The following is a 24,660-nucleotide window of genomic DNA, read 5'->3' as shown; positions in this document are numbered from 1 at the left end:
GCTCTCCATAGTTTGCCAAGTCTTTTTTTTTTTTTTTTTTACAGGAATTTCTGCATCACAGTAACTTGAGGTAATCAGCCTGCAGTTGTGATTAAGTTTTAATGAAGTCCATGTTACTTTAATAGCAGCTTTCACTTCATTGTATTGTTAATTCTGAATCCTTTCCTCCACCTCCACAGATTCTCAACAGCATTTGGGCCAATGTGCTACTCAAACAAACACAGAATAATATTGTAGTTATTTAACCAGTTGTTTGTACTTTAGGTGGTATATTGAGGTGACTGGACTTGGTGCAAACTGTAGAGAGACGCTCATGACGCTTGTTAGCAAAGGGAAGCATAAAGTGCTTTAAATTTTCCTGGACTTCCTGTTGACCCCAGTTGACCAAATCTACTTTCATTTTGTGCCTTTTCTCTTTTCCCATGAACTCTGGGAACTTGATTGCCTAATAAGATGTAAAAATTTTATTAAGGCTGAAAAAAGGACATTCATGCCACCGTTTGTTTCCTCCTCTCAACTTTCTGTTTACATATTTTTAAAGTCTTTTGTGCTTTACACTCCTAGAGGATATAATGCATCATATTCTGGACCATCATGCAGGTCAGACTGTGGTTAAAAATGCACTACTGCATTAAAAGTGCTCATTTAAATTGGTCTTATGTAATACTGAATACTAAATGTTGGGTTTTATATTAGCTTCAATCCATAATCATACAAATTAGCAGAAATAACTAAAAAAAATCCCACTTTGTGTAATAAATATGTATAAAATGTGTCCACCTTTTGAATTGAATTACAAAAATGTATCATGTGTTTATTGACATTGAAATTTAAATTAATTGAACACACCTTTAAAGAATAGTCACAAAAATATATACTATCTAATTATATAATCATTACTTTATTTTTTATGTCTAAATAAAAGGCTTACTTTGCATAAAAGCATATGCTGTTTTATTAATTTTTCTATTTGGTTTTGATTTACTGTATGCTTAAAACTGTTTACAAATTAGGGAATAATAAAAATAATAGTAAGTCCTGTAGCTACATCTATTAATTTATAACCTCCATTTTGTTCTCTGGGAATAGATGTTTCCACGCCAGTTCCTCTGATTTTATAGTGACTCCATCACTGTAAATATATCCTTTGAATTAAATTTTGAAATAAGATAAAAAATCATTCCAAAAAGAAATCTGAAAATAAATAAATAAATAAATAAAAGTCAGTTTGGGGAATATCATCATCATGCTTTTAAAAAGCCTCGGAAGCAGTTTGGTGAATGCTGGCATGATCCCAAAAAGGGGATTATCGTTCCTGTGCAGGGCTTTAAAAATAACATGAATGCAATTGAAAGGTACTAAACAAAAGGAAGGGATTTTAATAATAATAATAAAAAAAACATAAAACAATGTAATCTCAGAATGAAGCATGGGGGCAGAATGGATGCACTCTCTGTAAAAAATGAAAATCAGATGAGATTAGAGATCCCATGTGAATACTGTCTGCATGAACTGAGATCCTCACTATGTGAATCTATGTGAGATAATTTGTTTTTATCCATTAAACCAACAACAGGTGTTACAAAACTACTCAGTTGATTCTGGGAGTACCCAAAAATTTGACTCAAGTAAGAGTAGCGCTACTTCAACATATTTTTACTTAAGCAAAAATATAAAGTAGCCATCCAAGAAATTACTCAAGTAAAAATAACTATTATTTCTCAAGTAAGAGTAAAAAAGTATTTAGAAAAAAAGAAAGTCTACTCAGTTACTGAGCAACTGATCAAATGGTCAATCATTTAATATTTAAAATCACATCATCAGACAGAGCAACATATAAGGTTAAGTGGAAGTTTTGGTATTTTAAGGACAAATATGACAAATATTCATATAAGTAGCAAAAAAGTAACAAAATCAGGCAAAATACTTTGTTTTCCAAAAAAAGTTTTATGCACAAAAATGCATAAAACTTTTAACCAAAACGGTGTCTGACAAATTCTGTTTGTTTTTCACTGAGTGTGTAGAAAATCCAGACATGTTACTCAAATAAGAGTAGAAATACTTCATAATAAAATTACTAAAAAAAAAAGTAAAAAGCACAGCGTAGCAAAAATACTCCTAAAAGTACATTTAAAAAAAGTTACTCAAGTGTAACTGAATAAATGTAGCCAGTTACCTGTAACTCTGGTGATTTTGCGTCTTTAAATGTCACACATTTGATAATCAGTTACTGACTGGCTCCATCTAGCGGCAATAAGAAGAACAACAACCTAAAACCCACACACAACAATCAAATGGAAGAAACTCGGGACAAAAGATATAAATGCTAATACTCTTTGTTGTAATGACAGTTTATTTCTCAAAGCAAACAATAATCTGAATTTAAAGAGACAGACTGCACATTGTTAGAAAAAAAACATTAGAATGACAAGATTTTCCTCCAACACACTGTCCTCCAACAACACATTTATAACCTTCTGTCTCTTTTTAGGAAAACAGGGACACTACAAAAAAAATCTCAACAGAAAGATGGCTTTCAATCTTTACAAAATGTGTTACAGATGTATGAAAAAAATCATAACCTGAGGAAGAATAAAACGATGAGTGAACATGAGAGAGGATGACATAATCTGTGTGGTGTCGATCATCTGAGGATGAGTCAATATCAAATATATAAAAAACAGAAATATGTTCTCAAAACCAAACCAAAAGAACAGTATTGACAAATAACCACAGAACCCATTAATTGTTTAGGACTCAGAAATCAAAAAAGTGAAAAATGATGGAAGTACAACTACATGAAATGAAATTGAAAATAGATTTGTTTTTGTTGTTTGTTTTTTTTTCAAAGATTTAGTTAAAAGGTTATGAGCTGTCAATGTCCTCCTTGCAGTAGATAACTTCCAGATTACTCACTTTGATAAAACAGAGATTGGAAGATGAATAATTGTAGGAATAACGTTTTAAATTATGTTCTGAGTAATGTAGCATCAGATATGGAGGTTGCTGTAAAAATTAGGGTTCAAACTTGGTTTTTATTGCTTCCGTTTGCTTCATACAAATAAAAATGTTGGAAAATTCCCAGCGTTACCAGTCCTGGAAGGTTAACTGGAAGGTTAAGCTGTATGTATTGAGGCAACGGCGCCCTCTGGAGTGACAATATCGCAAGTTTTAATCAGTAGCATACCAACCTTTGAATCCGTTTGGTCTTTTTATGGTTAATTGTCTGGGAATCGATGCTTTTTTGGTGTCTGATGTTTTCTGAGACATGAAGTCCTAAAATGCTGTTCTTCTGCTAGTGCTCATGCCAAATAATAATACCTCTACAAATCATATGTTGCTGATAGCCAATTAAACCTGTAAGCAATAAATCAATTAATAGCAAGAGTTTGATAATTTCCATTTGCATGATGGTTTTTTGTCTCTTTCTTTCTACCAAAAGTGGATGAAAAAAGTCTCCGTGGTTTACTGCTCTAAATAGTCCCTTATTTCAAGGATAATTTTCTTTACTTCAGTACCAAAAAAGGTTGTGGCAAAATAATTGAAACAAAATGCTTTACAAAAGCAGGAGATTATAAACTAAACAGTATCAGTGTCAAACCTAAGACGGATTTTTCCGACCAACTGAATCCAGCACCACTGTTGTTCTGTTAGCCGCTAATAGCTATGCGCCTTCTCACTCTCCTAATGTCCGAATAAATGACATTTAAAAGGGCCATTTTCTTTTAAATATGTTCTTACATCTCTAATTTATTAACACCACAGCGATATTGGAAGTAGCTCGTTGATTGTTTGTTTTAGTCGTAGTAACAACTTCCACACCAAAGAGTTAGCTAGTAGCGCTTAGCATGGTGCATTTACGTGACTGTTTCTCTAACCGTCCACATTAGCTTCACGGAAACCCATAAAATATGAGCATCTTCGCAGCAAAAACACAAAATCTTACCAGGAGTGTTTGGTCTAGTTTCTAATTAATTTATTTAGAAAGAAATACGAGCTTGTTTTAAGTCAATGGTTTAATATTGATGAAGAAGAACTAGTTGATTTTCAGATTATTTCACTTAAGACATTTTTCCGATGCAAGTGAAATGATCTGCCAAAGGAAGTAGTGCTTTTTCATCTGTATTAATTAATTACTAAACAAGCTACCATTTCTTGCTGAAAATCTATTCTAAGTTAGTTTTGTCTTATTTCAAGTGTACTGGGATGTTTTACTAGAAACTAGACCAAAATATTTGGTAAAATTTTTACCAAATATTTTACCAAAGCTGTAAAAGGCGGTTGGAATGCAGTCAAAAGCTGTCATGAAGTTTCAAACGTTTCTCTCTTTTTAACTCATCTTGGAAAGTCGTTTAAATTGACCTCTTTATTTCCACATGAAATAAAGAGGTTTTTGTTGTGTTTGTTGAGACGAAAGTTATTTATAGAAAATAAAAGAAAAAAGTTTTTGCAAGGAGCCAACCTGATGAGTCGTTAGCTTAGCTCAAAGTTTTATCAAAGTGAAAATACCAGGAGAGTCAATTGATGTTGGTGACATATTTATTGCTCATGACCTCTTAACAAAACCCCTCATAAAAAACAGAGACTGTGCTTTATAATATTTAACTGACTGAAAACACTTTTACGAAAAAAAAAAATATTGACAGCAATGACAAGACGAATATTATTCGGTTTTTAAATAACTCCTAATGTGTCAGTTACTTCTGAAGTCCAAATAACACGATTAATATTTCCTACAGCAGTCCATTAACAGTAGAGAAAAGTATTAGAAAAGCAATTTGAAGACACCAAACAGTCTTTTGTTACCTTATTAATATCAGGTTTTGCTGTTTAGTCGATGGTCTGTCTTGGTCGGAACAAAACTTGGGTTTTATTCCCGCCGCAGCACACATGCAGACACAGATGTACAGTATAGTGCCTCTCCCTTTGGTTCTGTGGTATTCCTCTCAAGCACGGCTCTAAAATACTTCTCATTTGTTCACACCATACAGCTGCAATGATTAAAACTGTGACCTGGTCATTTTACTGTCCATCTCCCCTCACTGAGCCGCTCTTCTCTGTTTTTGTGTTCCTGCAGCGTCGATAACAGATGCGTGGACTGTTTAAGCTGGGCTACCTGGAAATTAATGTAGAAAAGTGCATCAGGAAAGTGAGCATGCTTTATATACCAACAGGAAAAATATATATATACTGCAAGAGGCTCACTGCAAAAACACAAAATATTACCAAATACGTTTGGACAAGCTTCTAGTCCAAATGTAGTATTAAACTTGAAATAAGACAAAACTAACTTACAAGTAACTTTTCAGCAAGATATAGAAGCTTGTTTTAAGTAAATGATTCCTTAAAATTTGGGAAAAGATATCGGTTCCATTGGTAGAAGTTTTTTTCACTCATTGGAAAAATGTCTTGCTATAAACCATAAAATATGACAATGGAACTGGAACTTTGTATCAATATTTAAGGATTACTGACTTAAAACAAGCTCCCATTTCGTTCTGAAAAGTTACTTTTAAGTTAGTTTGGTGTGATTTCTGGACAAAAATGCTTGGTAAGAGTTTGTTTTTGTAGTGTTTGTGTCACAGGGGAGATTTTGGATGAATAAACACTTGTGTTCCTACCAGAACCTCCAGTTTGCGACCTGACGCTCTTGATTTGCAGGTAGATGGTGTACGTGTCATATGCAAACAGGAGACCCGCGAGCAAGCCAAACACCTGAGAAATACAGCAAAACAAGAACTTTATCAACATTAAAACAAAAGCCATCGTCAGGATTTCAGGATGTTTTGGATTCCAGTTGATTTATTTATCTGTATTTGCTTTAAATATTCTTGTAAAGACATCAACCTTGTTTCCTTTGAGCTTTGGTTCAGTCTGCTCAGTCATTTTAGTTTGATTATGTGTCGATTAAGATTAATGGCAAACTGAGTTTTTATTTTAATTATTTACATCCCTTTCTTCGGTTACTTCTCTGTTCATGTCAGACTGCAAAATAAACACCAACAGACATTTTCAAAGAACGAATTTCCCTTTGGGTTCATAGAAAGAGCCACCACGTGTTCAAATGGCCCAACACGAGCAAAACAGCTAAATTGTTTCGGTTTTCATTTTATGATAAATCATTCGGTTCCATACAGACTTATTTCCTGTGACATTATGGCTTAATTAACATAAAACATTGTTTTTTAAAATTTTATTACATTTTCAGAAGAAAGATTCCAGCAATGACGGTTCTTTTTTCCATTTCATGCCCAAATGAAGCAAAAAAGAAAAGATGCTTTCCACACTTGCATTAATTTATTTTTATTCTCGCGTTGTACACATGCTAAGCTGTAACTTAGTTGTTCTGTCGCAACCTGATCGGATGCAGATGGTTGTAAACTTGTGTTGCAACCTGGCCAGGGATCCACAGCACAGAAGGATGTGGTTAAGAAAAGGGAAGCGTGCTTTATTTTGAAATCCAACAATAATAATATCTGAATTTAGTTGGAAATTAGCAGTACTGATGCAACGCTCAAAAAACATTTTAAACATTTTATTCCCTGTTGCTCCTGTAAAATCTTGCCCGTTAGATTTAAAGTATCTGTTGTGAATATTTTTTTTGCCTGGGATACGCAGTGAGAAGGAACAAGTCGATACAAGGTTTTGAATTCAGACTTTTTTCTACTTCTGTGCTTTTTCCCACTTTTCCCACTATACAAGGGGTGTCTCATTTAATAAACTTGTCTAAATATGGCAGGTTTTTAAACAAAGAACCAGCAAAAACATTCAACCCATTCAATGCCTTTATGTTACAGAAATTATCTGAGGCCTTTTTGGGAACTACATTAATTTATTCTTTTCCATTTTGTTTCAGAAAATCAAGTTTATTGTAGTTTAGTTTATTGTATGGCAGCTAAAATAAAGAGAAAGTAATTCACAATAAAATTATTTGGGGATTTTTATTCCAGGGAGAAGAAAAAGTCCCGTGTTTGGCATGTGGTCCAAAATGTTTTGACTATATGTCATGGTCTCTGCACTCTACTCTTCAAGGTGTGCAAACAAAGGTTATGACAGTTAACTAAAACTAACAAAATAACAAAAACTCAAATTGAGAAAACATTTTCATCAACTGAAATAAATAAAAACAGTAATTAATAGCGAAAACTGTAACTAAATGGAACTATATTGTGTGTTTATAAAACTAAAACATACTGACATTACATCCTTCACTTTTTGTTAATGAATCTATTAATTAACCTTTCAAACTGATATGAAATTAAGTCGTTTTTTTCCCCAGGCAAGCAGTTTACGTCGGCAAATTACAATTCTCCATTTTCTTTCTAGCGGCACTTATGCAAGTCCGCAAAACGACGACAACAAAAATTGGGAGGAAACAACAGAGTTAATCTACAATAATTGGTTACATTTTTTTAAATGGCGTCTTCTGTTGAGCGTTCACTACATCAGTGTTTCCCAACCATGGCCCTCAAGGCACACTGGCCTGCATGTTTTAGGTATTTCCTTGCATCAGCCCAGCTGATTTCAATCGATGACTGATTGAAAGGCGTTTCCTGAACTGCAATCAGTTGAATCAGGCACATTAAATCAGGGAAACCTCTAAAACATGAGTTTGACCTTTTTTAATTCTACACCTAAAAATTTACCACAATATGAAAAAACTAAAACTAACTATTAGAAACTAGCAAACAGACACTAAAAACTAAATAAAACTAAATGAATTAGACCAACAAACTGCTACAACAAAACTATAATGAAAACCTCAACACCATTATGACCCTGGTGCCAACATTCAGTTTATCACACTCTGATAAAAGCCTTCAAAGTGAAGCCTTTTGAAAATAACTACAGTTATCTTTGAAGCTGAACAGGAAGGAAATGTGGGATGTTATCAGATTCTTGTGAGAAATAACTGCACTGTGTCATGGTAAACAGAACATATTTTTTTCTGCATATCTCCCTAGAAACAGGTCGCATGGTAAATGGTCGTCAGAAACAAACAGTGAAACCCAGAATGAGGAGCTTCAGAGCAGACGAACGAACTGACCCCGCCTGCGATGAGCGCGCCGTCCCCGGCTCCTCTGATGACGCAGATGAGCGACGTGATGAGGTAAACTAGAGTGCCAGTAAATGCACGGATAAAGTCCTGCAGGAAAAAAAAAAAAAAGAGAAATAAATCAGAACATAATGCATTGAGCAACGCGCCGCAGAATTTCTTTAAAACGCTTTTGCTCACAAAAAACTTACACTCCAGACCCAGCTGATGGCTGTAAACTGCTGGTCCAGATTCATCATGAAGACGCAGAAGAACACGATAGCAAAGCACATCTCGCAGATGGCAACAGCAGTGTAGCCGCCATACCAGGACGAAGCATAGCAGATGAGGATTATCAGACTGAGAACCTGGGAAAACAAGAAAGCAAGCAAAAAAAAAAAAAGTTCCTCAGTGAGACAGTGGCTTAAAGTTTAACCTTCTGCGAGGGTCTGCAACAAGCAGACAGATTTACAGTAAGGGGTCGTTCCCTCAGCAATTTTCCGTTATGTGGAAAAAAAAAAAACATCTGCATGCATTCTTCTCAGATCAGCAAAATGCTGCCAGTGCACACAAATCATAAACTCAAACAGCCTGCAGGTCATAATGGGCCTGTTTTCTAAAATGTGGCTCAAAATGTGAGGGCAAACGCAATCACACATCCAAACAAATTCCTTCAAGAATCTGCTGCATAAAAACTGAAAGACGACCTGTAATCGCTGCGAGATGAAACATTTTGTACAAATACATGTATCAACATTTAAAAAGAAAGAAACATATGGGTATATCTGACCGCACCGAAAAACCCCCCCCCACAATATCTTATCAGGTGTTTTTGCTTCAGGTTCTACAGAAAATGTTAGTACATTTCAAATAAAAGAAAGCTAACTTACAAGTAACTTTTCAACAAGATGTGAGCTTATTTTAAATCAATAATTCCNAAAGTCTACTCAGTTACTGAGCAACTGATCAAATGGTCAATCATTTAATATTTAAAATCACATCATCAGACAGAGCAACATATAAGGTTAAGTGGAAGTTTTGGTATTTTAAGGACAAATATGACAAATATTCATATAAGTAGCAAAAAAGTAACAAAATCAGGCAAAATACTTTGTTTTCCAAAAAAAGTTTTATGCACAAAAATGCATAAAACTTTTAACCAAAACGGTGTCTGACAAATTCTGTTTGTTTTTCACTGAGTGTGTAGAAAATCCAGACATGTTACTCAAATAAGAGTAGAAATACTTCATAATAAAATTACTAAAAAAAAAAGTAAAAAGCACAGCGTAGCAAAAATACTCCTAAAAGTACATTTAAAAAAAGTTACTCAAGTGTAACTGAATAAATGTAGCCAGTTACCTGTAACTCTGGTGATTTTGCGTCTTTAAATGTCACACATTTGATAATCAGTTACTGACTGGCTCCATCTAGCGGCAATAAGAAGAACAACAACCTAAAACCCACACACAACAATCAAATGGAAGAAACTCGGGACAAAAGATATAAATGCTAATACTCTTTGTTGTAATGACAGTTTATTTCTCAAAGCAAACAATAATCTGAATTTAAAGAGACAGACTGCACATTGTTAGAAAAAAAACATTAGAATGACAAGATTTTCCTCCAACACACTGTCCTCCAACAACACATTTATAACCTTCTGTCTCTTTTTAGGAAAACAGGGACACTACAAAAAAAATCTCAACAGAAAGATGGCTTTCAATCTTTACAAAATGTGTTACAGATGTATGAAAAAAATCATAACCTGAGGAAGAATAAAACGATGAGTGAACATGAGAGAGGATGACATAATCTGTGTGGTGTCGATCATCTGAGGATGAGTCAATATCAAATATATAAAAAACAGAAATATGTTCTCAAAACCAAACCAAAAGAACAGTATTGACAAATAACCACAGAACCCATTAATTGTTTAGGACTCAGAAATCAAAAAAGTGAAAAATGATGGAAGTACAACTACATGAAATGAAATTGAAAATAGATTTGTTTTTGTTGTTTGTTTTTTTTTCAAAGATTTAGTTAAAAGGTTATGAGCTGTCAATGTCCTCCTTGCAGTAGATAACTTCCAGATTACTCACTTTGATAAAACAGAGATTGGAAGATGAATAATTGTAGGAATAACGTTTTAAATTATGTTCTGAGTAATGTAGCATCAGATATGGAGGTTGCTGTAAAAATTAGGGTTCAAACTTGGTTTTTATTGCTTCCGTTTGCTTCATACAAATAAAAATGTTGGAAAATTCCCAGCGTTACCAGTCCTGGAAGGTTAACTGGAAGGTTAAGCTGTATGTATTGAGGCAACGGCGCCCTCTGGAGTGACAATATCGCAAGTTTTAATCAGTAGCATACCAACCTTTGAATCCGTTTGGTCTTTTTATGGTTAATTGTCTGGGAATCGATGCTTTTTTGGTGTCTGATGTTTTCTGAGACATGAAGTCCTAAAATGCTGTTCTTCTGCTAGTGCTCATGCCAAATAATAATACCTCTACAAATCATATGTTGCTGATAGCCAATTAAACCTGTAAGCAATAAATCAATTAATAGCAAGAGTTTGATAATTTCCATTTGCATGATGGTTTTTTGTCTCTTTCTTTCTACCAAAAGTGGATGAAAAAAGTCTCCGTGGTTTACTGCTCTAAATAGTCCCTTATTTCAAGGATAATTTTCTTTACTTCAGTACCAAAAAAGGTTGTGGCAAAATAATTGAAACAAAATGCTTTACAAAAGCAGGAGATTATAAACTAAACAGTATCAGTGTCAAACCTAAGACGGATTTTTCCGACCAACTGAATCCAGCACCACTGTTGTTCTGTTAGCCGCTAATAGCTATGCGCCTTCTCACTCTCCTAATGTCCGAATAAATGACATTTAAAAGGGCCATTTTCTTTTAAATATGTTCTTACATCTCTAATTTATTAACACCACAGCGATATTGGAAGTAGCTCGTTGATTGTTTGTTTTAGTCGTAGTAACAACTTCCACACCAAAGAGTTAGCTAGTAGCGCTTAGCATGGTGCATTTACGTGACTGTTTCTCTAACCGTCCACATTAGCTTCACGGAAACCCATAAAATATGAGCATCTTCGCAGCAAAAACACAAAATCTTACCAGGAGTGTTTGGTCTAGTTTCTAATTAATTTATTTAGAAAGAAATACGAGCTTGTTTTAAGTCAATGGTTTAATATTGATGAAGAAGAACTAGTTGATTTTCAGATTATTTCACTTAAGACATTTTTCCGATGCAAGTGAAATGATCTGCCAAAGGAAGTAGTGCTTTTTCATCTGTATTAATTAATTACTAAACAAGCTACCATTTCTTGCTGAAAATCTATTCTAAGTTAGTTTTGTCTTATTTCAAGTGTACTGGGATGTTTTACTAGAAACTAGACCAAAATATTTGGTAAAATTTTTACCAAATATTTTACCAAAGCTGTAAAAGGCGGTTGGAATGCAGTCAAAAGCTGTCATGAAGTTTCAAACGTTTCTCTCTTTTTAACTCATCTTGGAAAGTCGTTTAAATTGACCTCTTTATTTCCACATGAAATAAAGAGGTTTTTGTTGTGTTTGTTGAGACGAAAGTTATTTATAGAAAATAAAAGAAAAAAGTTTTTGCAAGGAGCCAACCTGATGAGTCGTTAGCTTAGCTCAAAGTTTTATCAAAGTGAAAATACCAGGAGAGTCAATTGATGTTGGTGACATATTTATTGCTCATGACCTCTTAACAAAACCCCTCATAAAAAACAGAGACTGTGCTTTATAATATTTAACTGACTGAAAACACTTTTACGAAAAAAAAAAATATTGACAGCAATGACAAGACGAATATTATTCGGTTTTTAAATAACTCCTAATGTGTCAGTTACTTCTGAAGTCCAAATAACACGATTAATATTTCCTACAGCAGTCCATTAACAGTAGAGAAAAGTATTAGAAAAGCAATTTGAAGACACCAAACAGTCTTTTGTTACCTTATTAATATCAGGTTTTGCTGTTTAGTCGATGGTCTGTCTTGGTCGGAACAAAACTTGGGTTTTATTCCCGCCGCAGCACACATGCAGACACAGATGTACAGTATAGTGCCTCTCCCTTTGGTTCTGTGGTATTCCTCTCAAGCACGGCTCTAAAATACTTCTCATTTGTTCACACCATACAGCTGCAATGATTAAAACTGTGACCTGGTCATTTTACTGTCCATCTCCCCTCACTGAGCCGCTCTTCTCTGTTTTTGTGTTCCTGCAGCGTCGATAACAGATGCGTGGACTGTTTAAGCTGGGCTACCTGGAAATTAATGTAGAAAAGTGCATCAGGAAAGTGAGCATGCTTTATATACCAACAGGAAAAATATATATATACTGCAAGAGGCTCACTGCAAAAACACAAAATATTACCAAATACGTTTGGACAAGCTTCTAGTCCAAATGTAGTATTAAACTTGAAATAAGACAAAACTAACTTACAAGTAACTTTTCAGCAAGATATAGAAGCTTGTTTTAAGTAAATGATTCCTTAAAATTTGGGAAAAGATATCGGTTCCATTGGTAGAAGTTTTTTTCACTCATTGGAAAAATGTCTTGCTATAAACCATAAAATATGACAATGGAACTGGAACTTTGTATCAATATTTAAGGATTACTGACTTAAAACAAGCTCCCATTTCGTTCTGAAAAGTTACTTTTAAGTTAGTTTGGTGTGATTTCTGGACAAAAATGCTTGGTAAGAGTTTGTTTTTGTAGTGTTTGTGTCACAGGGGAGATTTTGGATGAATAAACACTTGTGTTCCTACCAGAACCTCCAGTTTGCGACCTGACGCTCTTGATTTGCAGGTAGATGGTGTACGTGTCATATGCAAACAGGAGACCCGCGAGCAAGCCAAACACCTGAGAAATACAGCAAAACAAGAACTTTATCAACATTAAAACAAAAGCCATCGTCAGGATTTCAGGATGTTTTGGATTCCAGTTGATTTATTTATCTGTATTTGCTTTAAATATTCTTGTAAAGACATCAACCTTGTTTCCTTTGAGCTTTGGTTCAGTCTGCTCAGTCATTTTAGTTTGATTATGTGTCGATTAAGATTAATGGCAAACTGAGTTTTTATTTTAATTATTTACATCCCTTTCTTCGGTTACTTCTCTGTTCATGTCAGACTGCAAAATAAACACCAACAGACATTTTCAAAGAACGAATTTCCCTTTGGGTTCATAGAAAGAGCCACCACGTGTTCAAATGGCCCAACACGAGCAAAACAGCTAAATTGTTTCGGTTTTCATTTTATGATAAATCATTCGGTTCCATACAGACTTATTTCCTGTGACATTATGGCTTAATTAACATAAAACATTGTTTTTTAAAATTTTATTACATTTTCAGAAGAAAGATTCCAGCAATGACGGTTCTTTTTTCCATTTCATGCCCAAATGAAGCAAAAAAGAAAAGATGCTTTCCACACTTGCATTAATTTATTTTTATTCTCGCGTTGTACACATGCTAAGCTGTAACTTAGTTGTTCTGTCGCAACCTGATCGGATGCAGATGGTTGTAAACTTGTGTTGCAACCTGGCCAGGGATCCACAGCACAGAAGGATGTGGTTAAGAAAAGGGAAGCGTGCTTTATTTTGAAATCCAACAATAATAATATCTGAATTTAGTTGGAAATTAGCAGTACTGATGCAACGCTCAAAAAACATTTTAAACATTTTATTCCCTGTTGCTCCTGTAAAATCTTGCCCGTTAGATTTAAAGTATCTGTTGTGAATATTTTTTTTGCCTGGGATACGCAGTGAGAAGGAACAAGTCGATACAAGGTTTTGAATTCAGACTTTTTTCTACTTCTGTGCTTTTTCCCACTTTTCCCACTATACAAGGGGTGTCTCATTTAATAAACTTGTCTAAATATGGCAGGTTTTTAAACAAAGAACCAGCAAAAACATTCAACCCATTCAATGCCTTTATGTTACAGAAATTATCTGAGGCCTTTTTGGGAACTACATTAATTTATTCTTTTCCATTTTGTTTCAGAAAATCAAGTTTATTGTAGTTTAGTTTATTGTATGGCAGCTAAAATAAAGAGAAAGTAATTCACAATAAAATTATTTGGGGATTTTTATTCCAGGGAGAAGAAAAAGTCCCGTGTTTGGCATGTGGTCCAAAATGTTTTGACTATATGTCATGGTCTCTGCACTCTACTCTTCAAGGTGTGCAAACAAAGGTTATGACAGTTAACTAAAACTAACAAAATAACAAAAACTCAAATTGAGAAAACATTTTCATCAACTGAAATAAATAAAAACAGTAATTAATAGCGAAAACTGTAACTAAATGGAACTATATTGTGTGTTTATAAAACTAAAACATACTGACATTACATCCTTCACTTTTTGTTAATGAATCTATTAATTAACCTTTCAAACTGATATGAAATTAAGTCGTTTTTTTCCCCAGGCAAGCAGTTTACGTCGGCAAATTACAATTCTCCATTTTCTTTCTAGCGGCACTTATGCAAGTCCGCAAAACGACGACAACAAAAATTGGGAGGAAACAACAGAGTTAATCTACAATAATTGGTTACATTTTTTTAAATGGCGTCTTCTGTTGAGCGTTCACTACATCAGTGTTTCCCAACCATGGCCCTCAAGGCACACTGGCCTGCATGTTTTAGGTATTTCCTTGCATCAGCCCAGCTGATTTCAATCGATGACTGATTGAAAGGCGTTTCCTGAACTGCAATCAGTTGAATCAGGCACATTAAATCAGGGAAACCTCTAAAACATGAGTTTGACCTTTTTTAATTCTACACCTAAAAATTTACCACAATATGAAAAAACTAAAACTAACTATTAGAAACTAGCAAACAGACACTAAAAACTAAATAAAACTAAATGAATTAGACCAACAAACTGCTACAACAAAACTATAATGAAAACCTCAACACCATTATGACCCTGGTGCCAACATTCAGTTTATCACACTCTGATAAAAGCCTTCAAAGTGAAGCCTTTTGAAAATAACTACAGTTATCTTTGAAGCTGAACAGGAAGGAAATGTGGGATGTTATCAGATTCTTGTGAGAAATAACTGCACTGTGTCATGGTAAACAGAACATATTTTTTTCTGCATATCTCCCTAGAAACAGGTCGCATGGTAAATGGTCGTCAGAAACAAACAGTGAAACCCAGAATGAGGAGCTTCAGAGCAGACGAACGAACTGACCCCGCCTGCGATGAGCGCGCCGTCCCCGGCTCCTCTGATGACGCAGATGAGCGACGTGATGAGGTAAACTAGAGTGCCAGTAAATGCACGGATAAAGTCCTGCAGGAAAAAAAAAAAAAAGAGAAATAAATCAGAACATAATGCATTGAGCAACGCGCCGCAGAATTTCTTTAAAACGCTTTTGCTCACAAAAAACTTACACTCCAGTCCCAGCTGATGTCTGTACACTGCTGGTCCAGATTCATCATGAAGACGCAGAAGAACACGATAGCAAAGCACATCTCGCAGATGGCAACAGCAGTGTAGCCGCCATACCAGGACGAAGCATAGCAGATGAGGATTATCAGACTGAGAACCTGGGAAAACAAGAAAGCAAGCAAAAAAAAAAAAAGTTCCTCAGTGAGACAGTGGCTTAAAGTTTAACCTTCTGCGAGGGTCTGCAACAAGCAGACAGATTTACAGTAAGGGGTCGTTCCCTCAGCAATTTTCCGTTATGTGGAAAAAAAAAAAACATCTGCATGCATTCTTTTCAGATCAGCAAAATGCTGCCAGTGCACACAAATCATAAACTCAAACAGCCTGCAGGTCATAATGGGCCTGTTTTCTAAAATGTGGCTCAAAATGTGAGGGCAAACGCAATCACACATCCAAACAAATTCCTTCAAGAATCTGCTGCATAAAAACTGAAAGACGACCTGTAATCGCTGCGAGATGAAACATTTTGTACAAATACATGTATCAACATTTAAAAAGAAAGAAACATATGGGTATATCTGACCGCACCGAAAAACCCCCCCCCACAATATCTTATCAGGTGTTTTTGCTTCAGGTTCTACAGAAAATGTTAGTACATTTCAAATAAAAGAAAGCTAACTTACAAGTAACTTTTCAACAAGATGTGAGCTTATTTTAAATCAATAATTCCTTAATTTCCTTAATGTTGATGAAAAGTACTCGTCCCACTGGCAGATTAAACTTCACTTGGAGATAATCTGCCAGTTGTACTAGTACTTTTTCCACCAGTATTGAGAAATTAAGAAATTATTAGCTTAAAACCAGCTTATATATCTTTTTGACAGGTTATCTACAAGTTTTGTTTTAGTTCTACTGTACTAAGAAAATGTACCTAAAATACTTGGTTGTTTTTGCGCTTATACATAATTCCAAAAAGTCTGAACCGGAAGTGATATGCGCCACCTTAATAGGAGAACGTATAACGGACCCATGGCTTTGAGACCAACGAAAAGAAAACATGAGGACACTCTTGACCAATGTGCGAGAGAAAGATCCATGAACAAAATGGCCGCTGCTGGGATCAATTCATATGAGACGGAGGACGAAAATGAGGACAAACTGCCTCCGATCTCATTTTGTGATACAGTTCACTACTTGGGGAACATGAAGAGAGTTTACATCATGGAGGAGCTTCACCTGAAATCTATGGACGCATACAATCAATGTTTAAACGGATTTGTAAAGGACGTACGAGCTCTTTAATAACAAGGTTCTGGTTCTGGTAGAGCAAGTACACATAGGCTACATGTCCGTCTTAGCTAGCGGATAAGAATTAGCTAAGCTAATTTTGCTACTTCAGCAGTAAGTACTACAGTAAACATCCCTGTAGAAGTTATATCTAATTTAGTATTACACAGAGGTGTGTAGATTACTCAAAAATTGTAATCGAGTAATAGTTGTAATACTTATTTTGTTCATTAGTTAAGAACGAAGCAAGAGCTGTAGCTTGTGCGCTGTTTATTGTTGTCATAGCAACTGTCAGTTACAAAGTTCACGGAGGTGTGAACTTTGTAACTGACAAAGTTCACACCTTTGCCAGTTACAAAGTTCTGTAACTGACAAAGTTACAGAACTTTTTTAGTCTTTTGACTAAATACTTAGTCAAAAGACTAAGTATTTAGACGAAGTATGCCAAATACTTAGTCCTCAGTATTTTGGTAATGCTGTGGACTAAGTATTGCCAAAAGACGGGTGGATTTTTTTGGTGTTTTTTAAGTGCTTGGACTGTTTTTAGAAGCAGACCCAAAAGTATAAAGCATGCCAAATGTAAACTTGTGTTATTGAAGGATCAGTAAGTAGAGTTTAATGCCATCTGGAGGTAAAATTGCAGACTACAGCAATAAAATGTCTTCAGCCCTCCAGCTATGACTACAAGCTTGTCTTACACATTGCACGGTTTTATTCTAAGGCACAGACAGCTTGGCCAACAGTGTCAAATCACTGCAGTCTACATGATACAGGCATGACCGAACTGAGCAGACACCAGGCTCACATCTGTCACTACTACCTTACATGCCGCCCACAGGCAGCCAGCAGCTCAGAGGCATCAGAAGTTCATGCGTTTCAGGGACTGGCACAGGCTGCCTCTGTAGGGCAGCGAAGAGGCCGAGGCCAAACCATAACGCACAAAAGGAGCTCTATCCGGGACAGAGCCGGCTGAAGAGGCCGTCATACAGAAAAACACCCACCATACCACACAGAGGACTCCCCGAGAACAAAACCAGCCTCTGAGTTGTTGACACCTTCATGTTGAGCTGCACAGGCTGTGGTCTGTCCGCAGCGTTTCAGGATCTCAGCCGGAGTACACTGGCATCAGTGTAATAATGAGTTGCTTGTTTTAAACTGACTACAGGGAAATTATTGCAAACTTTTGGCTAATTATAGTGAGCCGCAACACGAGCCCCAAGAGCTCAGCCCATGCATGGTGCAGATACCAACCAAACAGCAACAGTTGCTATGGAAGTCGCCTTTATTTTGAAGCACTTTTTTTCTCCCAAGCACAAAGGAAAGTGGAAATTGTGAGAGTAAAATCATGAGGGAAGTTTTATATCATCACTCTTTGAGCAAATTCATAGGAATAAAACTAAACAGGCACCTTAAATTGCATGTGTTGTCATATTTTAGAGGCAGAAAGCTTAAAATCTTGAAAGTATAAAAGATAAATGAATGTAAATTGGTCTTGCTATTGATTTTCAAACAGGAAAAGTCATTGTTGAGCCACAAATCTCTCAAAGACTTTTACTCTCTACCTTGTTTTCTTAATTATCAAGTTTTTAAATGGTAATGTGTTGAATTGATGGTGTAGCAGCAAATATTTTAGAAGAATATATATGCAGGAAATATGAACGTGCTCCATGGAAACCACCACAGATTGGGTGGAGGGAAATTTCTGCAACAGTCTCTCTGCTGGAAACACTTTTTGCTCCAGGATTTTTAACTCGACTGTAAGCAAAATCCCAAAGTTGGGGGAATAAAACAAGAGTTTATGCCAAGGAAAGGACTGGTAGCTGAACAGGAAGTCCACAGCCAGACCGTTGAAGGGACTGCAGCCGCTATGACATTTAGCAAGAAAGATTTTTTGATTTACAGATAGTTAGATGGAGCAGTAATTATTTTTTAAATATATTTGAGCTTAAGAAATGAGAGTGTGACTGAAATGATTAATCAGATTAATTGTGGTTAATCGATTATTCAAATAATCGTCAACTAATTTAGTAATTGATTAATCGTTAACTGGAGTACACAGACTCAAAATTAGGACATTTGCTGAAAGGACAACATACTCAGCAGTAGTTAAGCCTAAATTTTACAAAAACATATAGATTTGCCTTTTAAAATGTAAAAAAATCTTTACATGCAAATATGTTCTTCCAGGAATCCCGAAAGTGACATATTCCTAGATTAAGATTAATCAAGAAATTAATTAATAGAGTAACCCTACACTGTATTTGTATTATCCTTTGTTTCAGATGGTCAAACATACACCAACTTTATTGCATTTTAGGCAATGAAATGTTCATTATTATATATATTTGTATTCTTTATATTTTGTATAAGAAACACTGAAGTAGTTAAAATGTGCAGAAAGTGCCAATTTAAGCAATTTAATTTTTTTAAGTGTTTTTTTTCAGCATTGCATATTTTTTATCATGTTCACTTATGTATTGAACAGTTAAAAATGACAGAAAATAAATAAATACATAAATGTTTTTCTCTAAATTTCTTTTTCCAATTAATCATCAGAATAACCAACAGAATAATTGATTACTAAAATAATTAGTCGCAGTCTTAAAGGAGAGTATTTTAGCTTTCCTTCCATGCATTGCCTCAGTTTCATTAGTATCATAAAACATGAACTACTTTGGTGACAGCCGTTTGGAAAAATATAAATACAGACACATACCCATCAAAGTAACAATGCTGGTCAGAATGGGAGCACAAATTACATCTATGCCGACAAATATTTTAGAATTTATATTTCAAGTTTTGTGAATAATTACATGTTGATCAGGTTCACCATAGAGAATTTCTTTGAAATCTCTCTGTAGGGTGCTGGTTTGTTGAGTCTCCAAACTGCTCAGATTGCCATACAATCCCTCATTTTATAACCTCAAATTTGAACTGGGCACTTTTCTGTCACCACTTTTCTCTTGGATGGACATTGTTTTAGTTACTGATGCCAAAGTTTGGCGTTTCAAAACACAATATCTGAGTTTTTTTCAGGCTTCAATTTATCTTTTGGAAATAAATACAACTGTTGTGAGCTACAAGTCTAAACAGACCTGGAAAAGACAAGCTTTAGAAATGGACATGCTGATGTTTTTAACGTTACGGTTCAGATCGGTCATTCCAGCTCATCTCTGCAGAGATAGTCATGATGAAGAAAATGTGCACTCCCTTCAGTTGGTGTGTATGACTTGCACATTAATTTGCAATTTAAACATGTTCCAACACAATCATCATGACTAACAGGCGGAGAAGTCATTCCACGTGAAATAAACGATGATTAGATCTTCACATTCGCCAGTTTTACACCAGTATTCCCAGCAACTGATACTAAGAGGCCCATTTCCGACCAAACTGAAAGTCCCCATAGTTAGCAATAAAATATTCTCCATCCTGTTTTTGTCCTGGGGAGTTCTGGGAGCTGTGAATGTTTTCTAAACTATTTCAGAAATCCTGCCTGATAGAGGGAGGATTTCTCTGCCTGAAGTCATCCTTGAATGGAGCGGCGGCAGAGATCCGGGTTAATCGCTTCATGGATTCCTTGTTCCAAGGCCTAATCGTCACACCAGTCTGGAGTTTCCATTACTACCTCATGAAAAAAAAAAGAAACGAAGGGGAAACTTTTACAGTGGGTGGAGTTCAGAGAGGCCGTCTTTAAAATTAGCTTGTTCCGTTTGGGACAGCAGACCCTTTTTCCAGGGAGGCACAGACTGAGGGTTTTTCTTGCTTTCAAAAAACGCAGTTTTACATTTACTTAGCTGTAGGTGCTAGCTAACAACAGTAGAAGTTATTTTCTACTGGAAATAACTTCAGTTTACCAAAATGATTTTCTAGTAAACCAATATTACAATGGCCTAAGGCATAAGCAGAGTTTACAGCTGCTGAATATCCTCCTAATTCACACCGGACAGTTTGTCCATCACACATGTTAATTTAATCTAAACTTAATTTGGAGCCATTTTAATTTCAAATTGTGTCTCAGATTAAAAAAAAACAATACAAGGAAATCTTAACATTTTGTAAATGAATTAGCGGATATTAGTCTTTTTCAATGATTGTTTGTGAACACAACATCAAAGGTGACCCATTATACTACTTTGAACTGGTTAGGACAGGTCTAACAACGATACAAAGCCCAAAATTATTCTGAGAAAATTAGATTTTAGTCAACAAGAACATAGCAAATTGTTTCTGGATGGTAAGTCAACAACAAAACATTTCTTTTCCAGCAGCTATCACACAGCGCACAAAGTGGTAAAACCAGCTGAAAAACACGCTGGAACTCAGTTTAGGTTGCTAGGTAACAGGCTGGGCTTCACTGCGGTTGCTAGGTAATGGGCTGGGCTTCACTGCGGTTGCTAGGTGAGGGGCAGAATCTGCTGATTTGTGACGTTACGTTCAGAAGGTTTTTGGAAAGGCTCATTTACCAGACATTAAAACACATAAACTTATTGATAAAAAAAAACAAAAAAAACAACCGGGTGTATTTTTTTTAGAAGCATTGATTTTTAGAAGTCTCTCACTCTTAAAATAAGCAATAGAAAATATATCTCATATAACATGACGTTGCTGATTAGGCTTCAACATCTGGCCATAGCTTAACTGCATCATTACTTTTCATATTTACACACGTTTCTCCTTCAACTTAGCCACAGCTCTTAGGACTAACTACACAAAACTGTGTCAACAATTGAATAAAATGTCACTGTTTACCTAAAGAACAAGGAAAATAGAAGAACTATCGCTTCTGATCAGGTTTATGTTTTGTTAATACGTCAATATCATTCTCTGAGCACATCAAAACTTATCGGAAACTGTAAAAACTAAACAGTGAAGACCTCCTCCAATTCGCGATTTAGAAGTCACGGACTTACCTGGACACAAATTGCTCTATGGAACGTGATTTAGAATCGTTTGTGGATTTTTTTTTTTTTTTTTTTTTAATATTCTAGAGAAAATACAGCTTGAAAAGTGGAAATACCCTTGAATGACTGTGGCTGATACACTATTGACTGGCTTTAATAAAGCAGCTAATCAAAAAGTGACATAGCTTCTTCTTCAGATGGTTTTCACTGAGTGAATTAATGCATGTTACAGTATATTTGGTGTTTGAACTATAAAACAGGCTGTTTTTATAAGCACTTTGTCAAGAGGGAGTCTCCAATATTCATAGTTTTTAATCACCCAGGAGCGGCTGTGATTCCTAACTCCCATGAACTCAACAGCATCGAAAGAGTGAGACTCTGAAGACGTTTGCAGTTACGACAGAATTGCAAATTGCAGATAAGACTCCACCGAACCAGCAAGTGCGTTTAAATATATAAAGAAGTTACGGTAATCTCAACAACAGTAAATACAAAACCTACGCAAATAATGGAGGTCAAAGAGACTCACACCACTATGAAATGCAAACAAACGCATTCATCCATGAAAAACAAAACAAAACAACAAAAAAAACGGTGGTTAAGAACAGAAATGAGACAAGGTTCCCTGACATGAAGTGGCTGCTTTTTACCATGACCGCAGATTTCTTTTCAGGTGTTGCTTGAGTTGTTCCATTCTCACTGTTGTGGTTACGAATCTGCTAGCTAACCAAAGCAAGATGTGCTGATATAATTAGTTTAAAGGTACCTGATGTCCATTGCCTATTTATACTGTTCATATTTAAAGAAAAGAAGAGACACATGGGATGGCATCAAGTATATTAAGGTTTTATAAAGTTACAGCAGGAATTTTTTATCTTGTTTATCCCAGTATAGCATTAGTTTAAAGAGTTGCTTCTTCGCACTGCCAGTCAGCTGAATCAAAGGAGGAATATCAACTTTTTTCCTTTCCTAAATTTGGTCACCCTTTCACACCATTTCTGTATAAACATGTCCCTCTCATTAACGTGAAGCTGTTTTAAAACTACAGCTGGCTAGCAACAAGATGTCCAGCAAATAAGCTTATCTGTTTCTCCACAAAGAGCAGAACAGAAAAAAATATATATTCTGCACAATAAGTGCAAGAAAAATACTGCTGAACCTGTTTTCTTGAATGAAGTAATAGACAACTACTACTGTTGGAACAATTATGATTTAGTTTTAATCAATAAAAACAATTACATCATCGTTTTATCCCATAAGACCAGTATAATCTGATCCCGCAGCATGATTGTGCCACCACCAGGACGACTGTGTGCTCAGGGTCGACTTTCTCTTACACATAAACTGCAAAAACAAAAATTTAACAAAGTATTTTGTCTAGTTTCAAGTGCAAATATCTTAGTAAACTTGAAATAAGACCAAACAGATCTAGGAGCTTATTTTCAGTAAATAATTCTTTAATCATGGACTATTAATGGAAAAACTACGTTCCTTTAAATCAAACCTCCAGTTTAGAGTCACTTTTGAAGATTAATAAATGGAAAATTGACCAACATATTTGATGTGTATTGATGATTTTTGACAAAAAGTCCATCCATCCATTTTCTTTACACCCTTGTCCCTCAGTGGGGTCGGGAGGTGCTGGTGCCTATCTCCAGCTATCGTTCCGGGCGAGAGGCAGGGTTCACCCTGGACAGGTCGCCAGGTCACCTGTCGCAGGGCAACACAGAGACAAACAACCATGCACACACACACTCACACCCAGGGGCAATTTGGAGAGGCCAATTAACCTGATAGTCATGTTTTTGGACTGTGGGAGGAAACCGGAGTACCCAGAGAAAACCCATGCATGCACAGGGAGAACATGCAAACTGTGCAGAACAGAAATAATCTGAGTTGAACCAATCAATATTAAGGAATTGTTGACTCAAATCGAGCTCCTATATCTTACCATTCTGCTAAGATATTTGCAGTAGAAACTAAACCAAAACTACTTTATCAGATCTTGTGTTTTCACAGTGTACCGTTCCAACATTATGCTATTTTTTGACCCTTTGAAGAATCTAAATTAATGAGCTACAACAACATTTAATTTCCCTTTGGGATTAATAAAGTATTTGTGTATTGCCTTGAATTTTCCTCAGTATTTAGCTCTTTAGTGTCAAATGTGCTTGTGACAGGTGGAAACCCTTTACTTCCGTCCCTCAACCTTCAACTCCCCCACAAACCACATGCATTTCTCATCCCTTCTGCCCTCACTCACATCGATCACTCAGATCTGCTTCTCCTTCAGCCTGAAAATCAGTACCAACATTAACTCCTAATAATCCATTAAATATTAATTGTTTGCAGCAGCCACACGTGATTTGTAAAAACGTGCCACAGCCAGCTTTATGAGCTTAAGAGTCACTTTGTTTCCACTGTAAACTCACAATTTCTGCAGCGAGGATGGTGCCTTTCTGGGTCCGCACGTAACTTTTCAGCTTCTCCACGACGCCCGCAGAGGAATTCTCGGTTGTATCAGCAGCCATCCTGGGAGAAAAAGTAACGTGGAGGCCTTAAAGTAGCGTCCCTCTGGTAAAAGAGCGAGTTTGGATGAGCAAAAGTTGTCCTTAGATGAGATATTTCAGGAAAGAAGCAGTTCCCCAGTGTGTTTGAGTGGAGCTTTAGTTTAAGCAAGTGGAGAGAAGAGAGCAGTCTGACGAAAAAGTCTCTGAGAAATAAACTGCTGCGAGTCTGTTAAAGCAGGGCGGGGCCAGCGGACTGTATGCAGGGCGTTGGCGTTTCCCCTGAGTATGGAGCGCCGCTCATGGCAACATGCTACCACATTGTGTTAGAGCCAGATTATGCAGTCTGGTGACAGAAGTGCATCATCATGCAGCTTCAACCCGGTGAGGAGCTTTCGCGCTCGCCTCGTAGTCACGCATCTCGCTGGTTTTATATTATTTTATTATTAATTTTAGTATTATTTTTCCAGTTAAACGGTGCACGAAACCATATCAAATGCTT

At 35.9% G+C, this 24,660-nt stretch overlaps 2 protein-coding genes across 2 annotated transcripts; both read right to left on the bottom strand.

Moving 5' to 3' along the window:
- Positions 1-4,873: 4,873 nt before the first annotated feature.
- On the bottom strand, positions 4,874-8,637 carry LOC106964822 (proteolipid protein 2-like). The gene is made up of 5 exons (XM_015060537.1): positions 8,624-8,637; positions 8,248-8,458; positions 8,048-8,146; positions 5,622-5,715; positions 4,874-5,116 (listed from the first exon to the last, which is right to left on the bottom strand). Exons 1-5 carry the CDS (start codon positions 8,635-8,637, stop codon positions 5,103-5,105), a joined length of 432 nt encoding a protein of 143 aa, XP_014916023.1. The 3' UTR covers positions 4,874-5,102.
- Positions 8,638-12,091: 3,454 nt separating this feature from the next.
- LOC106964828 (proteolipid protein 2-like) lies at positions 12,092-24,435 on the bottom strand. Its single transcript, XM_015060543.1, has 5 exons — positions 24,084-24,435; positions 15,466-15,621; positions 15,266-15,364; positions 12,840-12,933; positions 12,092-12,334 (listed from the first exon to the last, which is right to left on the bottom strand). Exons 1-5 carry the CDS (start codon positions 24,180-24,182, stop codon positions 12,321-12,323), a joined length of 462 nt encoding a protein of 153 aa, XP_014916029.1. The 5' UTR covers positions 24,183-24,435; the 3' UTR covers positions 12,092-12,320.
- Between the last annotated feature and the right edge of the window lie 225 nt (positions 24,436-24,660).

This window comes from Poecilia latipinna, unplaced genomic scaffold (genome assembly GCF_001443285.1).
Source record: "Poecilia latipinna isolate Pla-1442-1.1 unplaced genomic scaffold, P_latipinna-1.0 Scaffold1724, whole genome shotgun sequence".
In the NCBI taxonomy this organism is placed as follows: Eukaryota; Metazoa; Chordata; class Actinopteri; order Cyprinodontiformes; family Poeciliidae; genus Poecilia; species Poecilia latipinna.
Note: the sequence above shows the minus strand (reverse complement) of the source record. Positions and strands in the feature narration are given on the sequence as shown.

Excerpts from the sequence above, each read along its gene's own strand:
- LOC106964822 (XM_015060537.1), bottom strand. Across the intron at positions 8,147-8,247 it reads CCATCAGCTGGGTCTGGAGT|GACTTTATCCGTGCATTTAC; the intron begins GTAAGTTTTTTG and ends TTTTTCCTGCAG. Across the intron at positions 5,716-8,047 it reads GCGCGCTCATCGCAGGCGGG|GTGTTTGGCTTGCTCGCGGG; the intron begins GTCAGTTCGTTC and ends TGTATTTCTCAG.
- LOC106964828 (XM_015060543.1), bottom strand. The coding sequence starts at position 24,182 with ATGGCTGCTGATACAACCGAGAATTCCTCTGCGGGCGTCGTGGAGAAG. Across the intron at positions 15,365-15,465 it reads ACATCAGCTGGGACTGGAGT|GACTTTATCCGTGCATTTAC; the intron begins GTAAGTTTTTTG and ends TTTTTCCTGCAG. Across the intron at positions 12,934-15,265 it reads GCGCGCTCATCGCAGGCGGG|GTGTTTGGCTTGCTCGCGGG; the intron begins GTCAGTTCGTTC and ends TGTATTTCTCAG.